The following is a 20,358-nucleotide window of genomic DNA, read 5'->3' as shown; positions in this document are numbered from 1 at the left end:
CTATGCTCTTTGCCAATGAGGGATGTGTACCTCCTAACCTCCCCCCACCCCCCCACCCCCTTGATGGTGCCTAGATCATGGATTAGAACCGATCTATTTCGGGGTCCTAAGATCTCTGTCATTTCAGTGGTTTTCTGGTGTCTTGTATGTGCCATCCTTGCAGAGTTCCGGGGTGCCACCATCTTTTACACTGATGGCTCTAAGATATTCGATAAGGTGGGATACACTTGCACGTCTCCTACTGGCTTCAAACACCATTTATTACTGGGATCATGTACTGTGTTCACAGCAGAGCTTCTACCCATTCACAGAGCCCTCCTTTTTGTTTCTCAGGCCTCCCTCCACAGTGTTGTAGTTTGTTCAGACTCCATGAGCAGCCAGCAGGCTATCAACTGGTGCTACTCTCATCACCCTTTGGTCTCTGGTATCCAGGTGCCCTTCCAAACATGCTCCCTGTTCAGTCGTCTTTCTCTGGGTTCCAAGTCATGTGGGCATCCCAGGGAATGAACTGGCTGACCGTTGGGCTAGAGAAGCAGATACATACCCCCTATTTCCTTTCATGATTCCAGCTGCGGATCTGCGTCAAATCTCTCTTTGCCGAAAAGTGGAATGCCATCTGGAGCACTACTGCTCATAATAATAAACTCCGCACAATCAAGGAGACTACTGCAGTTAGGCGCTCTTCCTTCCGCTCCTCTCGGAAGGAGTCCACGGTTTTATGCCGTTTGCTCATTGGCTATACCCGGGTCACCCAGTATTTCGTCCTACGTAACTACCCACCCCAACAATGTGGTTGTGGAGCCAGACTGACGATATCTCACATATTGGCGGAATGACCCCTTCTTTCAGCCCTTTGTGTTAAGTATAGTCTTCCCGATTCCTTAAATTTAATATTAGCAGACAATCCACAGATGGTTGAACTGGCCCTCAGTTTTCTCTGTGAAAGTGGTTTTCATTTCTAGATAGAAGATTGTACTGTAGTCTTGGAGCAGGGGCCGGTTGGTTGTGGTTGGGACTTTTTTGCAGTCTTCGCGGTCTGTGACCCAATGACAACCCTCCTTTTTTGCAGTGTTTTGATTTGGTCTCACCGTTTATGCCTTTACTGTGTGTGTTTAATGTTCATTATTTTATAATTTGACTCCCCTGACTGGATCCGTCCAGTTTTAGCAGTCCCTCTTTCTTCTGTGATTCACTTTGGAATCGCAGGACTGATGACCTTGCCGTTTGGTCTCATAAACCCTCTCAAACAGTCAGTCAATCAATCAAGGTTGTGTGTTAGCTACTGGAGCTTGTAGGACCAATCCTACATCCAGCTTGTGTATAGAAGCTGGGGAGCTGCTGTTGCTCATTGTGGGGCAGGAGCTCGTGATGCAAAATATCAATAAGGTCAGATCATATGCTTAGTAATCAGCTTTCATTACTATTGAGTGTGACCGTGTGGAGAGTATGTACAACAGCTGCCCATGAGCCATGCATCTGTTTAAAGTCAGAGCCAAGCCGTACCTGTCAAAACTTATGCTGCCAGCCATTGACTGCCCTAATACAGGGTTTGAGTAAATTTCCACTTTGGGTCTTGATAAGGCCCAGGATGGTTTTAGTTTTGACAGAGTCCTGTAGTCCAGACCACATTTATTATCAGCTACACGTTTACTGTTGCCAGTTGTGTGAACTGATGGCATGTATATGTCATGTATACAACTTTGGAGCATCCTGTGGTGGCATCTCCAATGGTCAGAGGCTCCTTTCGCTGCCATGTTTGCACAACGTACATCATCACATTCAGTTTGTACAGAATGAAGTAAGTGAGGATGGCATCTAGAAGCTAATAAGTGCAATGAACACATAAAAGACAGTCATAGATAATGCTTTCATATTACAAAAACAACAGATAATAGTCTGTCAGATCATTACGTGCAGTTCTTATGTTCATATGTGGCACCTCTTGAGAGAAAAGTGTGAACTACATGTAAATTGTATTGACTAGGATAAAAATCTACTAAATATGAGTTCAGAAGGGTAGTTAGTGCATGAAAAATTGAGTATTTTTGGAAATTATTCAAAGAAATGAACTGAAGAATGTTTGCAGTGCACATAAAATGGTTGAAAAATACATCACATTAGGTGATAACTTTCTACCATTGTTTGAAGACTGTTTGCTCCATAATTCTGCATCTACATCCATACTCTGCAAGGCACTTGCAATACATAGCATGGGGTACCTCTAGTATGACTGTCATTTTCCCCCATGTTTATCTTTGTAGAATATCCACAACTGTTGTTCATGTTATTGCCGGCCGGAGTGGCCGTGCAGTTCTAGGCGCTGCAGTCTGGAGCCGAGCGACCGCTACGGTCGCAGGTTCGAATCCTGCCTCGGGCATGAATGTGTGTGATGTCCTTAGGTTAGTTAGGTTTAATTAGTTCTAAGTTCTAGGCGACTGATGACCTCAGAAGTTAAGTTGCATAGTGCTCAGAGCCGTTTGAACCATTTTGTACATGTTATTCATGATTGATAACATCTGCTGCAGTTGTATAATTTTTTATTATCCAGCAAAAGGAGAGCAAAACCAGGTTTCAGGACAACAGTCCCAGCTTTAGGTGCATAGAATGTCCATACGAGTCAACTACCAGGGGTTAATATAGTGATTCTCTGTTGCATGGTTTGTAAGTAAAAAAAAAAAAAAAAAAAGAAAAAGAAAACCTCATATATTCCTAGACTGCACAGAAAACCTTGCAAAGAACAGGACCAGTACTGTACAAATGCCCGCCTGGTATCATACCGACCGCACGTCATCAGTGTTATAAAAAGTCATAACAAGTTTAGCTACTAATAAAGCACAATTTAAGAGGGACCTAAAGAAGTATTGGTTATCAACTCCTCCTACTCCATTGATGATTTTTGAGAAGAACCAGTTGATGTACTTATTATTAGCTAGAAGTAATACATGGCTTTTTCACAGCTTCAACACAGTATTGCAATACCTGTAAGTCTGTATTGCAAATTGACTTCGTCCACATCATTGAAGACCTTCTCACTTAGAGTCCGTGGGTGAAAAAATAGCATATATGTTCTTTTGCAAATGTGTACTACATATTTTTGCTTTTCTGGCATGCTTCACATTGTCAGTGAGCTCTTCACTGTGGCTTTATGGAACAAGCTGTGTGTATAATCTAATATGATTATGTATTATGCTTTGACTTTTTTGTTTTATGGTGGTTTTCAGTAGCCTTCTGATTTACTGTATGTGTTGATGGCATCTGAACACTCATTTTTTAATTACACTTTTTTCTGCAGTATTTGTTTTTCATCCATTCATCTTCAGTTCATGTGCCTCATCAAACATTAGCATGTGTCCATATCACTGAAACATAACTCATTCTGTCTCTTGTATATAGATCCTCTTGTTGTTACGTGTATTGTGGTACTCTCCTTCCATTTGTTTGACAGTTATTATGTATGTTCCTTGTTCGAGGAATGAAGTATATTTTTTTCTCACATTTTTTGGTCATTTGACGCATATAGCTATTACTACAAATGGCTCTACATGTAAGTTTCAAGGGGGAATGTTACGTATACTGCTAGTATGGAAGTCACATAAAGGTAATAAGTTATCACAGTAATTAGTGTGTTGAATGTGTTGATGAAGAAACAAGTTTTAATTCTGTAGATGTAACTTTCATTTAGAGTTTTTGGTGTTTCTTTGTACTACTTCACAACTAATGCCTTGGTGATTCCTTGAATGATCTGATGACTGCTTACTACTCACCTTTCTGGAATTGAACTGAAGTTCCTGATGAACTTACGGTCAATGTGATCTTAAATCTGCCCTTTTAAAAGGTAATAGCCCTTGCATGCAATAAACAATTTAGGGAAACTGCAAAAGCCAAAGTCTGGATGACCATATGGGCATTTGAACCTTGGTCCTCATGATTGTGACTCCAGTGTCTTGCTCCTGCAGCACCTCACTCGGTTTCTTTTAAAGCTCATGCAAAATTTTAACATTGTTTTCTTTTCACGTTTGCTACATGAGAAGCCTCCCATAACAAGTTTACAGAATTTGTATGCATTTGAAATTTTGTCCCGACAATGTTTCACAAAGTGGGTTTTGGAATTCACATACATTAAAAACTCCATTGTTACGTTTATGATATAAACATTTTCCTGTTGTTTATTACTTTTTTATCGGTCTCTTCAAATTCTCTATGTTGATGTGGCATCTTTTGTGAGAAAAGTATGAGCTACATTGAATTGTTGTAATATTATTTCATAAAAAATATTGCATTAACTTTGATTTGGAGGGAGACTTAAACTAGCCATTTAAAATTTAACTATACATTCTGCTCTGTATCATGTCCTACAGACTTATATTTCATTGTACCATTGCATATTTACATATGTATAACTTTTATAATCTGAAGTTAGATATACTTCTTGTCTACTGTTTGATGTTGTTTGTATGTATGTAATGTAATCACTTTCCGACTCCTGCAAAATTTTTGAACTCTGATTCTGCATTTTATCGTCAAACAGTTTGAACTACCAATGAAGCTATGAAATGCTTTGTGCGTAAAAAGTAGTTTCCCACTATTTACTCTTTCGCGTAACTAACAACATTTTTTAAAGTACCCTGAAGAGTGTGAAAGAGCAGTTTCACTGCATTAACTGCTTACCATTGTAACATCTGAAATCAGTGTCATCTTATGTACATCATTCATTGTAATGTGTTGACGGAGATACACTGTATATCCTTTATTCTGTCTCCCTTCTCTGTATTCTTTGTGTTACAGTGCAAGGATCTTTCATATAGGAAGTCAGTATTTTACTAACCATCTTGTATTTTTCATGTTAATGCAAAATTGTGTATTGCTGATTTTGTTAATGACATTTTGGCTCATGATGTGATGATTAAATAGCTCTTCATGTTGTAAGTAATCCATATCCATTAAATGCTCACAAGTGAACCTCCCCATCGCACCCCCCTCAGATTTAGTTATAAGTTGGCGCAGTGGATAGGCCTTGAAAAACTGAACATAGATCAATCGAGAAAACAGGAAGAAGTTGTGTGGAACTATGAAAAAAATAAGCAAAATATACAAACTGAGTAGTCCATGTGCAACATAGGTAACATCAAGGACAGTGTGAGCTCAGGAGCGCCGTGGTCCCTTGGTTAGCGTGTGTAGCTGTGGAAGGAGAGGTCCTTGGTTCAAGGCTTCCCTGAGGTGAAAAGTTTAATTTTTTATACAACCTCTACAGGACAGAAGGATCAGGCATTGTACAATTTTAGTGTGGGAGTAGATGTGATTACCATTCCTCCAGGTTGTACACCTCTTGTGCAACCGTTAGATGTGCTTGGTTTTCGGCAAGTGAAATACTTTGTGAAAAGATTCTATGATTTTGCGAAGCTGCACAGGTACACAGAGCAGTATTGTTTACGTGATCGTGTGTCAATTATCAAAGTTCAGGCACTCACACATAATCAACTTCGCTTTCCAAAATTCCAGGACATATTCAGATCTGCTTGGACATATGCAGGATTTGATGGTCTACACAAGGAAAAATTTGAAAACTTTAAAAACATATGTTTAGACAGAGCACAGGGAAAACTGTGTGACTGTGAAACTGTTGCATTCATTTGTTGCAGTTTATCTGACTAACTCTTACGTTTTCATCACTTTTTGGGAGTGATTATCACATTCACAAGAAAACCTAAATCGGGCAAGGTAGAAGAATCTTTTTACCCATTCACCAAGTCTACAAGTTAGGTGGGTCGACAACATATTCCTGTCATGTGACGCACATGCCGTCACCAGTGTCATATAGAATATATCAGACATGTTTTCCTGTGGAGGAATCTGTTGACCTATGACCTTGCGATCAAATGTTTTCCGTTCCCATTGGAGAGGCACGTCCTTTCGTCTACTAATTGCACGGTTTTGTGGTGCGGTCGCAAAACACAGACACTAAACTTATTACGGTGAACAGAGACGTCAATGAACGAACGGACAGATCATAACTTTGCCAAAATAAAGAAAGTAAACTTTTCACTTGAGGAAGACTTGAACCAAGGACCTCTCATTCCACAGCTGCTCACGCTAACCACGGGACCACGGCACTCCTGAGCTCACACTGTCCTTTATGTTGCCTATCTTGCACATGGACTACTCAGTTTGTATATTTTGCTTATTTTTTTCATAGTTCCACACAACTCCTTCCTGTTTTCTCGATTGATCTCTGTTCAGTTTTTCAAGGCCTATCCACTGTGCCAACTTATAACTAAATCTGAGGGGGGTGTGATGGGGAGGTTCCCTTGTCAGAATAAACTTAGCTGGACGACACAGTTTACCTCATATGCCCCTTACCAACGGTCACGCTCAGAGACTGCATCAGCTGAACTTTTCGCTTGGCCCAAGAAAGTGTAACTAATTACTTTTTGATTATATCTTTACAGTTTCATGTACTTATTTTTATCCTTGTATCGAAATCATACATTTTCTACACAGTTATGACTGTGTTACTCTTTCCCAACACTTGGCCACTTGGGTTTTCTGTATGTCGATGAAGTTCATCTTCTGTGGAGGAGGTCGATTGGTTGATTTGGGGGCACAATAATTGGCACATTATTGATCTGTGCTGGCGAGTTGGGTATTATGCAACAGACAGGTTTTATACATTGTTGGCTGATATTGTTGCTGCCAAATATGAGGTGATGATTGTAAGCTCGCCTCCATCTGCTGGTATTAAAAGATCTATGTAGTTTTGTGTCATGGATTGAGGTCGGGTGACACACTTCTGCCCATTCTTGTACTGCTGTCCCATTCTCATCTTCATGATCTTCTTTGAAAATTGAATGTCATGATTGGCAAAGTATGATTTATTTTTAAATGATAAGTGAAAGTAACCACTGAAACATAAATAAAAAAAACAGTATATTCAGGCAGGAGATTCCAAATGTAAAGCTACCCTTAGGACTAACGCACCTAAACAACAAACTGAGCTCATGCAAGACACTGAATTTGATTATTTACAAGCTAATATTGTCAACTGCCGTAGCTCTGAATGCTTCGAAATGATCAGATTTGTTTGTTAAAACTCGAATTAGCCAAGAAATGGGATGTTGAACATAAAAGCAATACAACAATGTTAAAACGTGTACTCTTGTCTTAAATTTATGGAAGTGGGAGTACAGGACAGATTGAAAGGTGAGATGAATTTCACGCTTTCCAATTAAATGAATGGGCAGTTTTCTGTAGCAATTTAATAGACTAGAATAATAATACCACCTTTGTTATGTAATTGCAATAGAACTGATATTTAGCATAGTAATAAGAATAGTAAACATTCCACATGGTAAGCTAATTGTGACTGATAATGATTTTTTTAATTTATATATTCTTTTTTATGCTTGGTTTCTCATAGCCATTGTTACTTGCCTGTACAGGACGCCAGGACTCAATCGAGGCAATAGTTGCAGCACTAGAAATTATTCCAGAGCCTTTTAAATCAATGGCGGATACAATGATTGAAGTATGTGCATATGCTGGTACTGGAAATGTACTGAAAATTCAGAAGTTATTGCACATTTGCAGTGAGCATTATGAAACTCCAGAGAAGGTAATGTAAGAAAGAAGCACACATATACATTATGGTACTGGAAGAGAAAACTTAGTGCAGTATGTTTTGAAATGTTTTAACTGTGTTGGTAATATAAAAGTTTATTAAGCAGCCCAGGCATGGAAATTTAGTATTGGTCTGTGTGGAAAGGTTATACCTCTTTTGTTTTGTTTTTTTGTTATTGATATTGGAAAAATATTGTAATGGAAAGTTAATGCAAAATATGGAAGCAGTAGATTATAAGAGTCAATGTCTTGGTCACATTTTACTTCACTAAAATTGATAACCAGTTGTGGCTTAGCGAGAATCATTATACCTAAGAATTACTGCAGCAACATGTAGAAACATAATAAGCGTACATACTGACACTGCATCTGTGTGTCGCTGCTCTAACTGTTAGATTCAGTCATGGCTCCAGAGCCTAAACTAGTTACCAATTTTAGTAAAGTAGCATATGATCAAGACATTGACTTTCATAATCTAATCTGATACAGAGATCACTGGTCTCCTCAGCAGGTCCAAACAGCCGCATTTTATGAATGGAAGGATTATAGTTGAGGCATTGATCAGACAACGTGCAAGTTAACAAAATTGTACAAAAGCATAGCAGTGATTTCAGTGTCCTTCGTCAGAGCTAGCTGACCAACACACACACACACACACACACACACACACACACACACACACACACACACACACACACGCCAAGGAAGTGGCAGCTAGGGAAACAGCACTGGAATGTAGCAACCCTACCATGGTGGGAGATGTGACACAGTGTAGTGGAAGAGGCATAGAACTGAGGAAGCAAGAGATCATGGAGAGAATAGTTTGGGTGTAAATATATACTGTCCAATTACATTAATATGACAACCTGTCAGAAACCTGAATAAACACATTTTGCTGTGCAAACCATTGTGTGTCATGCAGGAGGAGAGTTATTGAGGTTCTGAAAGGTGCTGACAGAGATGTGGGGCTATGCCAACTCCAGTGCTGTGGCGTGCTGCCCTAGGTTTCAAGGTTTAGGATCCACGACACAAACAGCCTGATCGAGGAGGTCATACAGATTCTCTGTTGGGCTCAAATCCAGGGAGTTTGCTGGCCAGAGGAGTATGGGAAACCCATCCTGGTGCTCTTAGAACCTCGCAAACTGTGAGACATTGTGTATTGTCCTGCTGGTAGATGCCATCATGCTGAGGAAAAACGAACTACATATAAGGGTGGACATGGTCCCCAGGGGTAGATGCAAACTTGTGTTGATCTATTATGTCTTTCAGAATGATGAGATCACCAAGGAAATACCACGAAATCATTCCTCAGACCATAGAACTCCCTCCTCCCACCTGAACCCTTTTCTCTCAGACGTTTGACAGTGTACATGCCAACAGCTATCTGCTCGATGAAGCATAAAATGTGATTCATCTGAAAAGGCCACCTGTCATCGCTCCGTGGATGTCCAGTTGCGGTACTGGGATGCAAATTTCAGACTTTGTTGTTGAACAGCAGTCAGCATGGGTGCAGGAACCAGATGCCTGCTGCGGAAGCACGTATGCAGCAGTGTTCGCTGATGGTCATTGAGGAGACATTGTTAGTAGTCCCTTGGTTCATCTGGGTGTTCAGTTGCTCAACAGTTGCATGCCTGTCTGCCCGTACTGTGGTGCACCACAGTTATTTCAGTGCCAGTGTTGGATAGTGCCATTTTTCTTGCATTGTATACTTAACCACAGTGGCATGTGAACAGTTTACAAACTTATTCATTTTGGAAATGCTTCCACTCGTGGCCTGAAAGCCAGTGATCATGCCCTTTTGGATGTCAGATAAATTTCTGAGTTTCCACATTATGACAAGTACTGCACTGTTTTCCTCATCACTCTCCTCCTATCCAAGCTTTATATACCCTCCACTTCTAGAACTGCCACCTGCCATCTGTGAGTGGTTGTTGCATGTTGACATCAGCGTGGGTGGTGGTCACATTACTGTGACTAGACTGTGTAGTAAGGAAAGTTCTGGCAGAATGTAAGTAATTTAGGATTAAAGGAAACCACTCACCAAATAACAGAAGCACAGAGTCTTTGCGAGGCACACAGGTGAATAAAAACTTTGCTAGCTTTTGGAAGAAATCCTTTGACAAACTAGAGTGCACATGCGCTCTCTCTCTCTCTCTCTCTCTCTCTCTCTCTCTCTCTCTCTCTGTGCTGGCTAAACGCTCAGTACCAGGGTCATGGTTTGGCAGGTGGACTAGGATGGGGTAGGGGCTTTATCAGATAGGGTGGGTAGAGGGAGAAAGAAGCAGGAAGCACAGAGAGGAGTTGGGGATGGGTAGTTAGTGGCTCAGAAGGAGGGAGCAAGAGTGCTGATGAGGTATGTATGGGGGAGAGGTGGCAGGTATATGGACTAGGCATGCGATACAGGGGTACCAGAGCTGATGAGGTGAAGTACATGAAGGAGATGACCTGGAGATGTGGATTGGGAAGGGGTGACAGGACAGAGGAAGGGGAAACCATTGGGTAGAGGGTGTTGGGACAATGTATTAACAGAGGTTGAGGCCACTGGGATTACAGAAGTGAAGAATGTGTTGAGGTATGTCTGTTATCAGCAATATCAGCACAACATTGCTGAATGAGCTTGGATACCATCTGGGAAACAGTGAGTGCCTCAGATTCCAGTATGCCAAGAGTTAATTCCAGCAGGAGAGGAAAAGAATTTAACGGCTTTGTGACACACTTTTCCATCTAACTGGTAAATATTTTCATACCCAAGTGGGTTCTAAAGTCTAGAGGCAATTAAACAGCAACGCTTCCTTAAATGTAGTGCGTGCGTGTGTGTGTGTGTGTGTGTGTGTGTGTGTGTGAGAGAGAGAGAGAGAGAGAGAGAGATTATGAAATCTTCCACAGTTCAAACAACTGATCAACATCCTATATTTTAGTCCATTCTAGTTGATGGTTGAAAGAAATATATAAAAGAATCAAGCACGTTTTAACCAGAATAAATTTTCACTGTGCTGTGTGGATTATGTACTGATTTGAAACTTCCTGGCAGATTAAAACTGTTTGTCAGGCCGGTACTCGTTTGCTGGGAAGTTTCAAGTCAACACATGCTCCACTGCAGAGTGGAAATTCATTCTGGAAACAATCCTCAGGCTGTGGTTAAGCCATGCCTCCATAGTATCCTTTCTTCCAGGAGTGCTAGTTCTGCGAGATTCACAGGAGAGCTTCTGTGAAGTTCGGAAGGTAGGAGATGAGGTACTGGTGGAATTAAAGCTGTGAGGATGGGTCTTAAGTCATGCTTGGGTAGCTCAGTTGGTAGAGCACTTGCCCATGAAAGGCAGATGTCCCGAGTTCGGAGTCTCCATTTGGCTGACAGTTTTAATCTGCCTGGAAATTTCAGGGAAGGATCCAGATGGCATGGGTTGTGAAGCAACTATCGAACTCAAGCATGATGTGCTCAGCAAGGTGTGCCACTGAATGGTCAACTTTGTTCATGGATAGTTTGATGGTGGCCCTTCATTCTAGTGAGTAGACGATTGGTTGTCATACTGACATAAAAAGCTGTGCACTAATCGCAGCAGAGTTGGTATATGACTTAGCTGCTATCTCAGGTGGCCCTGCCTCTGGTGGGATAGAATAAGCCTGTGACAGGGCTGGAGTAGGAAGTGCTGGGTGGCTGAATCTTGCATACCGCTGTTGCAAGGGGTTGGGAATGGGAGTGGCTCAGCAATGGACAAGGATGAGGTGTATGTCGAGTGGGAGATGTAATACACCTTAGGGGGTGAGAGGGGGATGAATCTTGCATACCGCTGTTGCAAGGAGTTGGGAATGGGAGTGGCTCAGCAATGGACAAGGGTGATGTGTTTGTCAAGTGGGAGATGTAATACACATTAGGGGGCAGGAGGGGGGTGGAAAGGATCTTGGGTTCTCTCCCTCATTTCCAGGCATGATGATAGATGATCAAAGCCCTGGTGAAAATATGGTTCAGTTGCTCCAGTCCAGGATGCTACTGGGTGATGGGGATAATCTTTTGTAGCTTATTTTTAGGGTCAGTGGGAGGTTATTGAGGTGGCCTTGACAATGACGAGTAGGAACCCATGCGGCAAAGGGGCGGCAAGGGTCAAGAGTTGGTGAAGGTAGTGGTTATTATCTTTGATGTGAGAGGCTAGGCTTCAGGCAATTGGTTGAGATGTTGGTCGACAGGATTGGAAATTCTTTCAGTGGGAGCAACTACAATGGGGCATACAAGACTGTTAGGTTTCTGGATTTTGGGGAGCATGTAGAAGTGGTTGTGCAAGGTGTTATTGAGAGTGAAGAGGGAGATAGATTCAGGAGAGAGATTTTGGGATGGGCCTGAGGATTTCAACAGGGATTGGAGGTTATGTTGAACATCTGGGACAGGATTACTATAGCAGAGCTTGTAGGTGGAGGAGTCAGTTGGCATAAGCCTCCTGTCAGGTAATTTCTACAAATCATCATGACAGTGGTGTAGCCGTTGTCTGCAGGAAGAATGATTAAACTGGTCTGTTTTGATGTGAATGGCTGTCCTTTCTTTTGTTGTGAGGTATGTGTTCTTGGGAAGGGGTCTGGGGAAGGACAGTGAGGCCAAGTTGGAGTAAGTCTGTTACAAGGACCAAGGAAACCACAGGGTTGACCAACACATGCAAAACTGCACACATACGTGATGCAAAGCAAGTTTGCCTCAGCCTGCCTCTCCACTACTCAGACATCTTGACTTTCTTAAGTCCGTCTCAGCTTTGCTTGGTCCTTCTCAGAACTACTTGGGACAGCACGGCATTTCATGTAGCAGTGTGATGCAGCTCTGTTTCTTCCAGTATATGGTGTGGTATTTTTCATAGTGCCAGTGCTGTTTATTCCTTACTATTTGCTTGTGGTGTAAAGGAAGTCTAGAAGTACAGTGAGTGTTACAATGCCACGTAAACTCAAAAGAGACACTCTGGTGACCTATTGTCACAAGCATTTAAAAATGAGTGTTAATGTTTTGAAGAGAAGGATGAAAATTCTCAGTGTCTATTATGCAGCTGCAGAATTGCCGGGCACTGTAATTTTGCTATAGAAACAGCATTACAACATTATGCACAAAGGAATTTAAAGATTTAGTTGGTGGTGAAAGAGCAAACAAGTTGGTGCACGTAAAAAGCTGCAGTGCTGCACGGTGAGCCGATCTCGACGTCAGTAAATGGTGAAAATAAATGTTTTGTGCTGTTTGTATTTGTATGCATTTGCTTGGAGAAATCCAGTGTGTTTACTATCTGTTCTATAGCTTCTTATTTTAGCCGGCAACCAACTAAAATGGACCATAATTAAAAGCAAGCTACAAAATAGCATTCAAAATCGCCAGATCACATAAAGCTTGCAGCACATGTAGGTTTATTAAAGAGTTCATTGTTGAGACAGCAGAACTCGTGATGCTGTTGGAGGTACAGAAGTTTTCTGAAATTAGTCTTTCACGACAAACAATAACTCACCGCATAGCTGTCATGGCAGTGAATGAATGTCTACAGGCACTCTGTTGATAATACCAACATGTTCATTGCACTCTAGATTGCTTTGGACGAGTTGACTGACATTTCAGATACAGCGTAGCTTGCGATTTATGTTTGTGAAGTGTAGTGCGATTTGCAGGTGACAGGAAAACTGTTAGATTTGGTACCAATAAAATATATGAGAGGGATCAACTTGCTGACAACAGTTCAAGGGGCAATTAAAACCGTTGGCCTGAATTGGAACGTGATGGTCTCAGTTACCACTGATGGAGCACCAGCAGCGCAAGGGGCAGTGAATGGGCTTGTAACATTGTTGTGTAAAAAACTGCTATGATAACCAGACAGTTTGTACAGCATTCATTGTTTCCTGCATCAAGAAACAGTTTTTGCTAAATTTGCAGTGATGAAGCATGTCGTGAAGCTAGTGGTCCAAATAGCAAATTTTACAAAGTTATGTGGATTATTACACCCTCAGTTACAACAGTTTTTGATGGCATTGAACAAAGAATATTTAGACATTATTTAGTACTGTGAAGTATGCTGATTAAGTTGGGGTGCAGGCCTCAAACTATTTTTCAATTTAAGGCCTGCCCTTGTTCAATTTATGAACAAAATAGGAATGCAGGAACAAAAAGTAGATGATACAGAATGGACTGCAGACCTTGTGTTTTTAGTTGATTTGATTTTACACTTTAATGTCCTCAGTAAGACATCGCAAGATGAGAAGCAACAAATATCTGCTTTAATAGGAAAAGTGGATGTATTTAAAAAGAAAATTATATTGTGGAAGGGGCACTTCCACAAAGAATACCAACCATTTCCCTATAAGCTATCTGGTGTGAAAGAAAATGATAATTTTGAACAATTCATTTTGCCATTGGAAGAAAGACAGGAAAAGTTTTCAAGTAGTTTTCAGAACACTGCCAATATTGCATCTGTTTTTGAGAATTTTTCAGGACTGTGTGCCGCATCAGTTGAAAGTGCCCCAGTCTGTTTTCAGATGGAACTGATCAATCTGCAGTGTAATTCCTGTGTAAAATACAAATTCTTCTATGTAAAGACTGTCCAGGAGTTCTACAAAGGTTTTCCTCAGGAAGAGCTTCCATTTTTCAGTGATGAACTGTAGAAGTAATCTTCATGATTGGAACAATGTACAGTGTGTGAAAGGTTTTTTTCTATAACAAAACTAAAGAAGTCATGATTGCATGGGAACCTGAATCACAAAAATCTGTGAAACTGCTTTTGCATGCTTGTGTGCTGACAGTTTGTATCAGATTTAAATTCTATTATGCCTACAGAGAACCAAAAATAATTAAATAATGATGAAAATTTTGTTTGGTTTGTGACATATTTTGTTGAGAACTGTAATCATGGCAGTGTCAGCAGGGAAGTTCTAGGCAGTAAAATTTGTTTCTTTCACATGCAGTTATGATCATTTATTCCATCCCTGATGGTCCTCTATGGAGACTTTCTTTTTGCCTGTATTTTTATATATCAGCTTGCCTATCTGTATATCAGCTTAAATGTTGTAAGAATTTTACATGGAACACTGTGGCTCGCACAATATTACTGCTGTAATACAGTTGCAAACCCAAATTTACTTTTTATTGTTGTAGGTGTATTCTCTTGTACCAACAGTCAGTAACTTTAAAATACTTCTCTTTGTGAAGTGTTGTTCATAATTTCAGATTTTTGGCTCGCACAATATTACTGCTGTAATATAGTTGCAAACCCAAATTTACTTTTTATTGTTGTAGGTGTATTCTCTTGTACCAACAGTCAGTAACTTTAAAATACTTCTCTTTGTGAAGTGTTGTTCATAATTTCAGATTTTTTTAATTTCCTAATACACCGTAATATGAAACCAAGCCATATGCAAGTTGATCTTTGACCCTTGTACGACTGATCTGCTGCCCAAGCAGCACATTTGTGGTTGCCACACCGTCCCACTCGGACAGTGTGGGTGATAGTGGGGAATCATGCAGTCGGACGAGAGAGTTGCACACATGCACGAGCTCCGTATGTGTGCAGAATTCCTGTATATCCCCGGTGTACAGTCTCCAGAAGGACCATACTCAGTAAATCAGTGTGGCTGACCAACGTCATTTGGTTTGATGACAGCTTTACCTAAGAAGATGGTGCAGATGTATTCCTGTGTGCTCTCTGTATCAGTAGGTTCTTTAGTTTTGAAGAAAATTGACTACAAACTATTGAAGCTTTTGTCCACACAGAAAGACTTCTAAGTTTATGACTAATGGTCTGTAATATGTATATGTTCATCATGCTCAGCAAACTTTTGAAAGCCTGACTTGATGCCACAGTTACGTTTGCAGTCAAAATGACTGCATCACCTAATGGTCAATGCCATGGTCATGAATTATAAGCTGTCAAACAATGTATCCTCTATGATATTGCTTGTAAACTGAATTACCACAACACTATGTTTTAACAGTACTTCCTGTTTTCTTAGTGTTCGGGTCACTGTGGTGGGCAGTGTTCTGTGTTCAGGAGCCTTAAATGCTGAGAATCATGTTGCTTTTTTCCATTTACTTTAAGAATATCTGTCAATTTTGGTGTTTTTCAGCTGTGGAGTAGTTTTCTGAAGAAGTTTGAGAAGTTACTGGTACTTTTTTACAACACACAACCTTCAATAACATATGTGACTGAAGCACAATAATCATGTCAAGATCTGATTTAGCCATTTTGCCAAATGCGTGTCTTGCTAACTTTGATCAACTCTGAACCTCACTTGGTTGGCCCAGGTTTAGTATCATACAACATATCAAATATGTGAACAGGGTTTATTTTACAAACTAAGATCAAAATTGGCCTCCAGTCAGTGACATGTATACCATGTGCCATTAGTGTAACAAAATAGTCTCTACTTATGATTTTGTTAGGAGAGCCTTAAAAATTATAAATTGTGGGATTTCAGATAGGTAACTTAACCTACAATATGATTGCAGCAGTACTTTCAGCTAACACAATGCTAAGTATCCTGGGGTGTATTCCATCACCATAAACTAATCCGTTGATTCAATAATTGAAATTCACTATGAAAACATTCTTACAAAAATGATTTCTGAATTGCCAGTATTCCAGGAATGTATTGGGATGACTACTCAATGAATCCCTTATTACAACTGTTACTTTGCTCATAAAGTTGACAACAACTTGATATTGTTTCTGTAGCACTAGCTACATCTGAGACTGTCAACATGGACTGTTATTCAAACAAACATACTTACTTTAAAGTGAAATACAATATAGAACTGCATCTGGCTGTAACTAACTTTGTTAGAAACCTTTATTGACAGTGTTCAAAATAGTTGAATGGAACATGGAAAATGGATTCCTTGTATTGTTGCCTTGGAAGGGAGTCATTTTGGGCTGGCAGTGTAAGAAACAACTGATACTAAAATTAATGCCTGTGGCATTGAGCTTTTGTTTGTTTGATTTATTAATCCTCATGTCCAAACAAATGGTTGCAACAAAACGTAAGCATTTAGAATGTAATGAGAATTTAGTGATGATACTGAGTTAACTTGTACAACATAAAAATCTGATCACTGCCTGTACCACAAGGTGTACAACTTTGCTTCCGCTGTTTGCTGATAGGTGACGACAGCAGTAAGTAGCGGTCGAAAGAAACAGATCACAGATGTCAGGCAGTTAGCTTGGACCTCGGTCAACATAATCTCATTCAAACATTAGTCGATTTGTGTCTGCATCATAAAGTTGTTCTTGATTGAAAATGTCACGGGTGAGTCTCATCGAATGCTCTCAAGTACATATGGTAAGGACGTTATTAGTGAAAGAACGTGTCGTGAGTGGTTTCAGCGCTTCAAGAACGGTGATTTTAACGTCGTAGACTGGCATAGTGGCGGAAGAGAGAATGTTTTCGAAGATGCATAATTGGAGACATTGCCAAGTGAAGACTCGCGTCAGACTCAAGAAGAATTGGCACGATTAGTGGGAGTGACACAGCAAGCAATTTCAAAACGTCTCAAGGCTACAGGCATGATTCAGAAAGAAGGTACTTGGGTCCTGTGTGAGCTGAAACCAAGAGACATTGAACAGCATTTGTGTGTTTGTGAACAGTTGCTTCAGAGGCAAAAATGGAAGGGATTTCTGCATCGCATTGTGACCAGGGACAAAAAATGGGTTCATTACGAAAACTCTAAATGCAAAAAACCATGGGGATATCCCGGCCATGCTTCCACTTCGAGGGCCATACTGAATATTCACGGCTCCAAGATCATGCTCTGCATTTGGTGGGACCAGCTCGGCATCGTGTACTATGAGGTATTAAAACCAAGTGAAACAATCGCAGGTGCTCATTATCGAATGCAATTAATGCATTTGAGCAGAGCATTAAAAGACAAATGGCCACAATACAGCGCGAGGCATGATAAAGTGATTTTGCAGCACGACAACGCTTGACCCCACATTGCAAAAAAGGTCAAAATTTACTTGGAAACATTAAAATGGGAAGTCCTACCCCACCCGCCTCTGCCTATCATCACCTGTTTAGATCAATGGCGCATGGCCTGGGTGACCAACACTTCTGATTTGATGAAGAAGTCACAAAGTGGATCGATTTATGGATTGCTTCAAAAGATGAACAATTCTTTTGACCAGGATTCGTACACTGCCTGAAAGATGGGAGAAAGTAGTGGCCAGTGATGGTAAATACTTCGAATGATACATGTGTAACCAATTTGTTTCATTAAAGCCACAAATGTTGGGTAAAAAATGGCGGAAGCAAAGTTGTACACCTTGTACATTCTGTTAATACATCCACCTTTGTTATATCTTATCCCAGGTAATAATGCTGCACATTTTGTTGGGGGTCATGTTTTATCCCAGGTAATAACATTGCACGTTTTGTTGGGGTCACACATCTTGCAGCAACATAATTAGTACACTGACTTCGAAGATCCAGTTTGTGGTATGAAAGCCCAGGAGCAATTGTCCTTTAGTGACAGTATTGCTTATAAAAAGCTAAGAACTGCCACAGACAGAACCTTCTTTAAGTCAGTGCACTAATTATGCTGCTACAAGATGTAACCCAGCCAAAACTCTGCTACATTATCACCTTTAGAAAAACACAACAAAAATGGATGTATTGATGGAATGTAGTACAGATGATCAAGTTTTGATATTGAGAAAGTTCACTTAGCCTTAATAACTTCTCATTACAGATACAACAAACTCTTGGATACATGCTTTTGTAACAAATCAGAGAATGTCCGTGCATTTTGGTTACCTCTTACCAATGTCCTCCTGTTCGCCGATAAATTAATATTTTTTTCCCTAGTTTCATTTTGTTGACAAGAAACCAGCAGCTTTATTAAACTTCACATAGCATTTATTAACAAATCTGTCAATAGATGGACTACTAATGGCTCTGAGCAATATGTGACTTAACTTCTGAGGTCATCTGGACTACTGATGTTTGCCAACTAGTTTCAAACCTGACAGGTATATTTTTAAGCTTGGCCTACTGAGGCTGCACTGATGGTGCCTGATATCAGTAATAAACATCAAAGTGACAACACATGCTTTATAAAATGTTTGCAGAATGAATTTCTCAATCCACATGTGCCTTTTAGCAAGTCAAAATCAAACTGGAACAGTGCCAGCTCCATTAAATGAACAACATTGACATCAGCTGGTTTCTTAGACCTCACCAGTTACCATTCCTGATAGCGTGAGCATAGAATACATTGAAAACTGTGATAAGACGACCCAAATCATTAAATAAGATAGTCTGAAAACTGTACTTTTGTTACATGCTCTATGCTAAAACATCTTGTGGTGAGCAATAGTGTAAAGCAATTGATCTGAATTACACGGTTCCATGGAGCAGTGGTTCACATTCTACACTGCACACCACTGGTGTCCACTAATTTACAAAAGGTTTGGCAGTGTCAAGCTCATTATATGAACTGCTGAATTGCCTCCAATTTGGACCTTGCATATTGTCTTATGTTTTGTAATTTGAATTAATGCAATCATATCATTAATTAAAATTAATTTGCTGGATTATACTGGCACCACTGAGGATCAGATTCTTCTTTTCATATATTGAAAAAGAATTCTTTGTTTGGTTTATCGTGTATTATATGTAATAATAGGTCCATTTGTATGTTTAAGGAGGACAAGAAGGAAGATAAGAAAGATAAAGACAAGGAAAAGGATAAGGACAAAGACAAGGACAAAGATAAGGACAAGGAGAAAGAAAAAGAAAAGGATAAAAAAGATGACAAGAAAGATGAAGTAGATCTTTCACCTAGACAAGCAGTTGCTGTTCTAGGTATCGCTTTAATTGCCATGGGTGAAGAAATTGGTGCTGAGATGGCCTTCAGAACTTTTGGTCATTTGGTGAGTGTAATAGAAATACATTATTTGTTATAAAATATTTTTTCTCCATGCTTCACTTTAAGCTACTACTGTCAAGAGAGTTTAACACTGTAAAATACTCCATCAGTAGGGTGATTACAATGACACTAGTCAAAACACTTGACAATTAAGCAAGGTTGTTTTTTTATAAAAGAGCTTAAATGTACTTTTGATGAAAAGCAGTAATGGTAAGAATCTTAAACATTTCGCTGCTATGGACGTGCTCTATTCCATTCTGTGCCGATGGCAGCTTCTGTTATGACTGTACTGCTTGCCAAATGCTGGTGCCTGTGCTGAGAGAGAGCTTACCAGCCAATATGAATTACTTATCATCCGATTTTTCGGAAACAGTTGAAATTTTACGGTCTGATATCTTCACTTGATAAAGAACTGAATTTCTTTTTATTGACTGCATGGTTGATTTTAGCTCATACATGGCAATGAATTAAATGTACATAAGATATTGAAATTTCATCTAAAATTGAGGGCAGAACAATGTCTCATTTCATTCTCGAGTAATTAGGTTTTATATCCGATGGATGGTCATATGCGATGTGTCCATTCATTTCTTTGCACATCACAAATAATTTGGGCATAACAATCGTCATATTTCGTAAATGATTCAAGGTATGGAAACAAGGTTTCTTGCAGATGATAGCACACAATGAGGCACATATGTTGTCAGATAAATACTCTTAAACTTTTTTATTCACCAAGATATGGAAGTAACTTGTCCACATCAGTAATGAGTCAGATGCTCTGGAAGCATACAGAAATCCATAGTACTGTAAGAGAACCAAAATGGCATGTGTATACATGTCCACAGCACCTGGAGAACGGCATAGTAGGACAT

General features: G+C 40.0%; 1 protein-coding gene across 2 annotated transcripts in view; it reads left to right on the top strand.

Annotated features, from left to right (window-relative positions):
* The window catches only part of LOC124721110 (26S proteasome non-ATPase regulatory subunit 2), a 124,232-nt gene that overhangs the window by 77,007 nt on the left and 26,867 nt on the right, over positions 1 to 20,358 (top strand). Inside the window, exons 11-12 of one of the 2 annotated variants that reach the window (XM_047245928.1) lie at positions 7,437 to 7,609; positions 19,263 to 19,487. In XM_047245928.1, the coding sequence (XP_047101884.1) occupies positions 7,437 to 7,609; positions 19,263 to 19,487 (398 nt within the window). Of the gene's footprint in view, positions 1 to 7,436; positions 7,610 to 19,259; positions 19,488 to 20,358 lie in introns of both variants that reach the window. The other variant, XM_047245927.1, reaches the window with a different exon arrangement.

Source organism: Schistocerca piceifrons, chromosome X, assembly GCF_021461385.2.
Source record: "Schistocerca piceifrons isolate TAMUIC-IGC-003096 chromosome X, iqSchPice1.1, whole genome shotgun sequence".
Classification (NCBI taxonomy): Eukaryota; Metazoa; Arthropoda; class Insecta; order Orthoptera; family Acrididae; genus Schistocerca; species Schistocerca piceifrons.
This window is presented reverse-complemented; position numbering and strand designations above follow the sequence as displayed.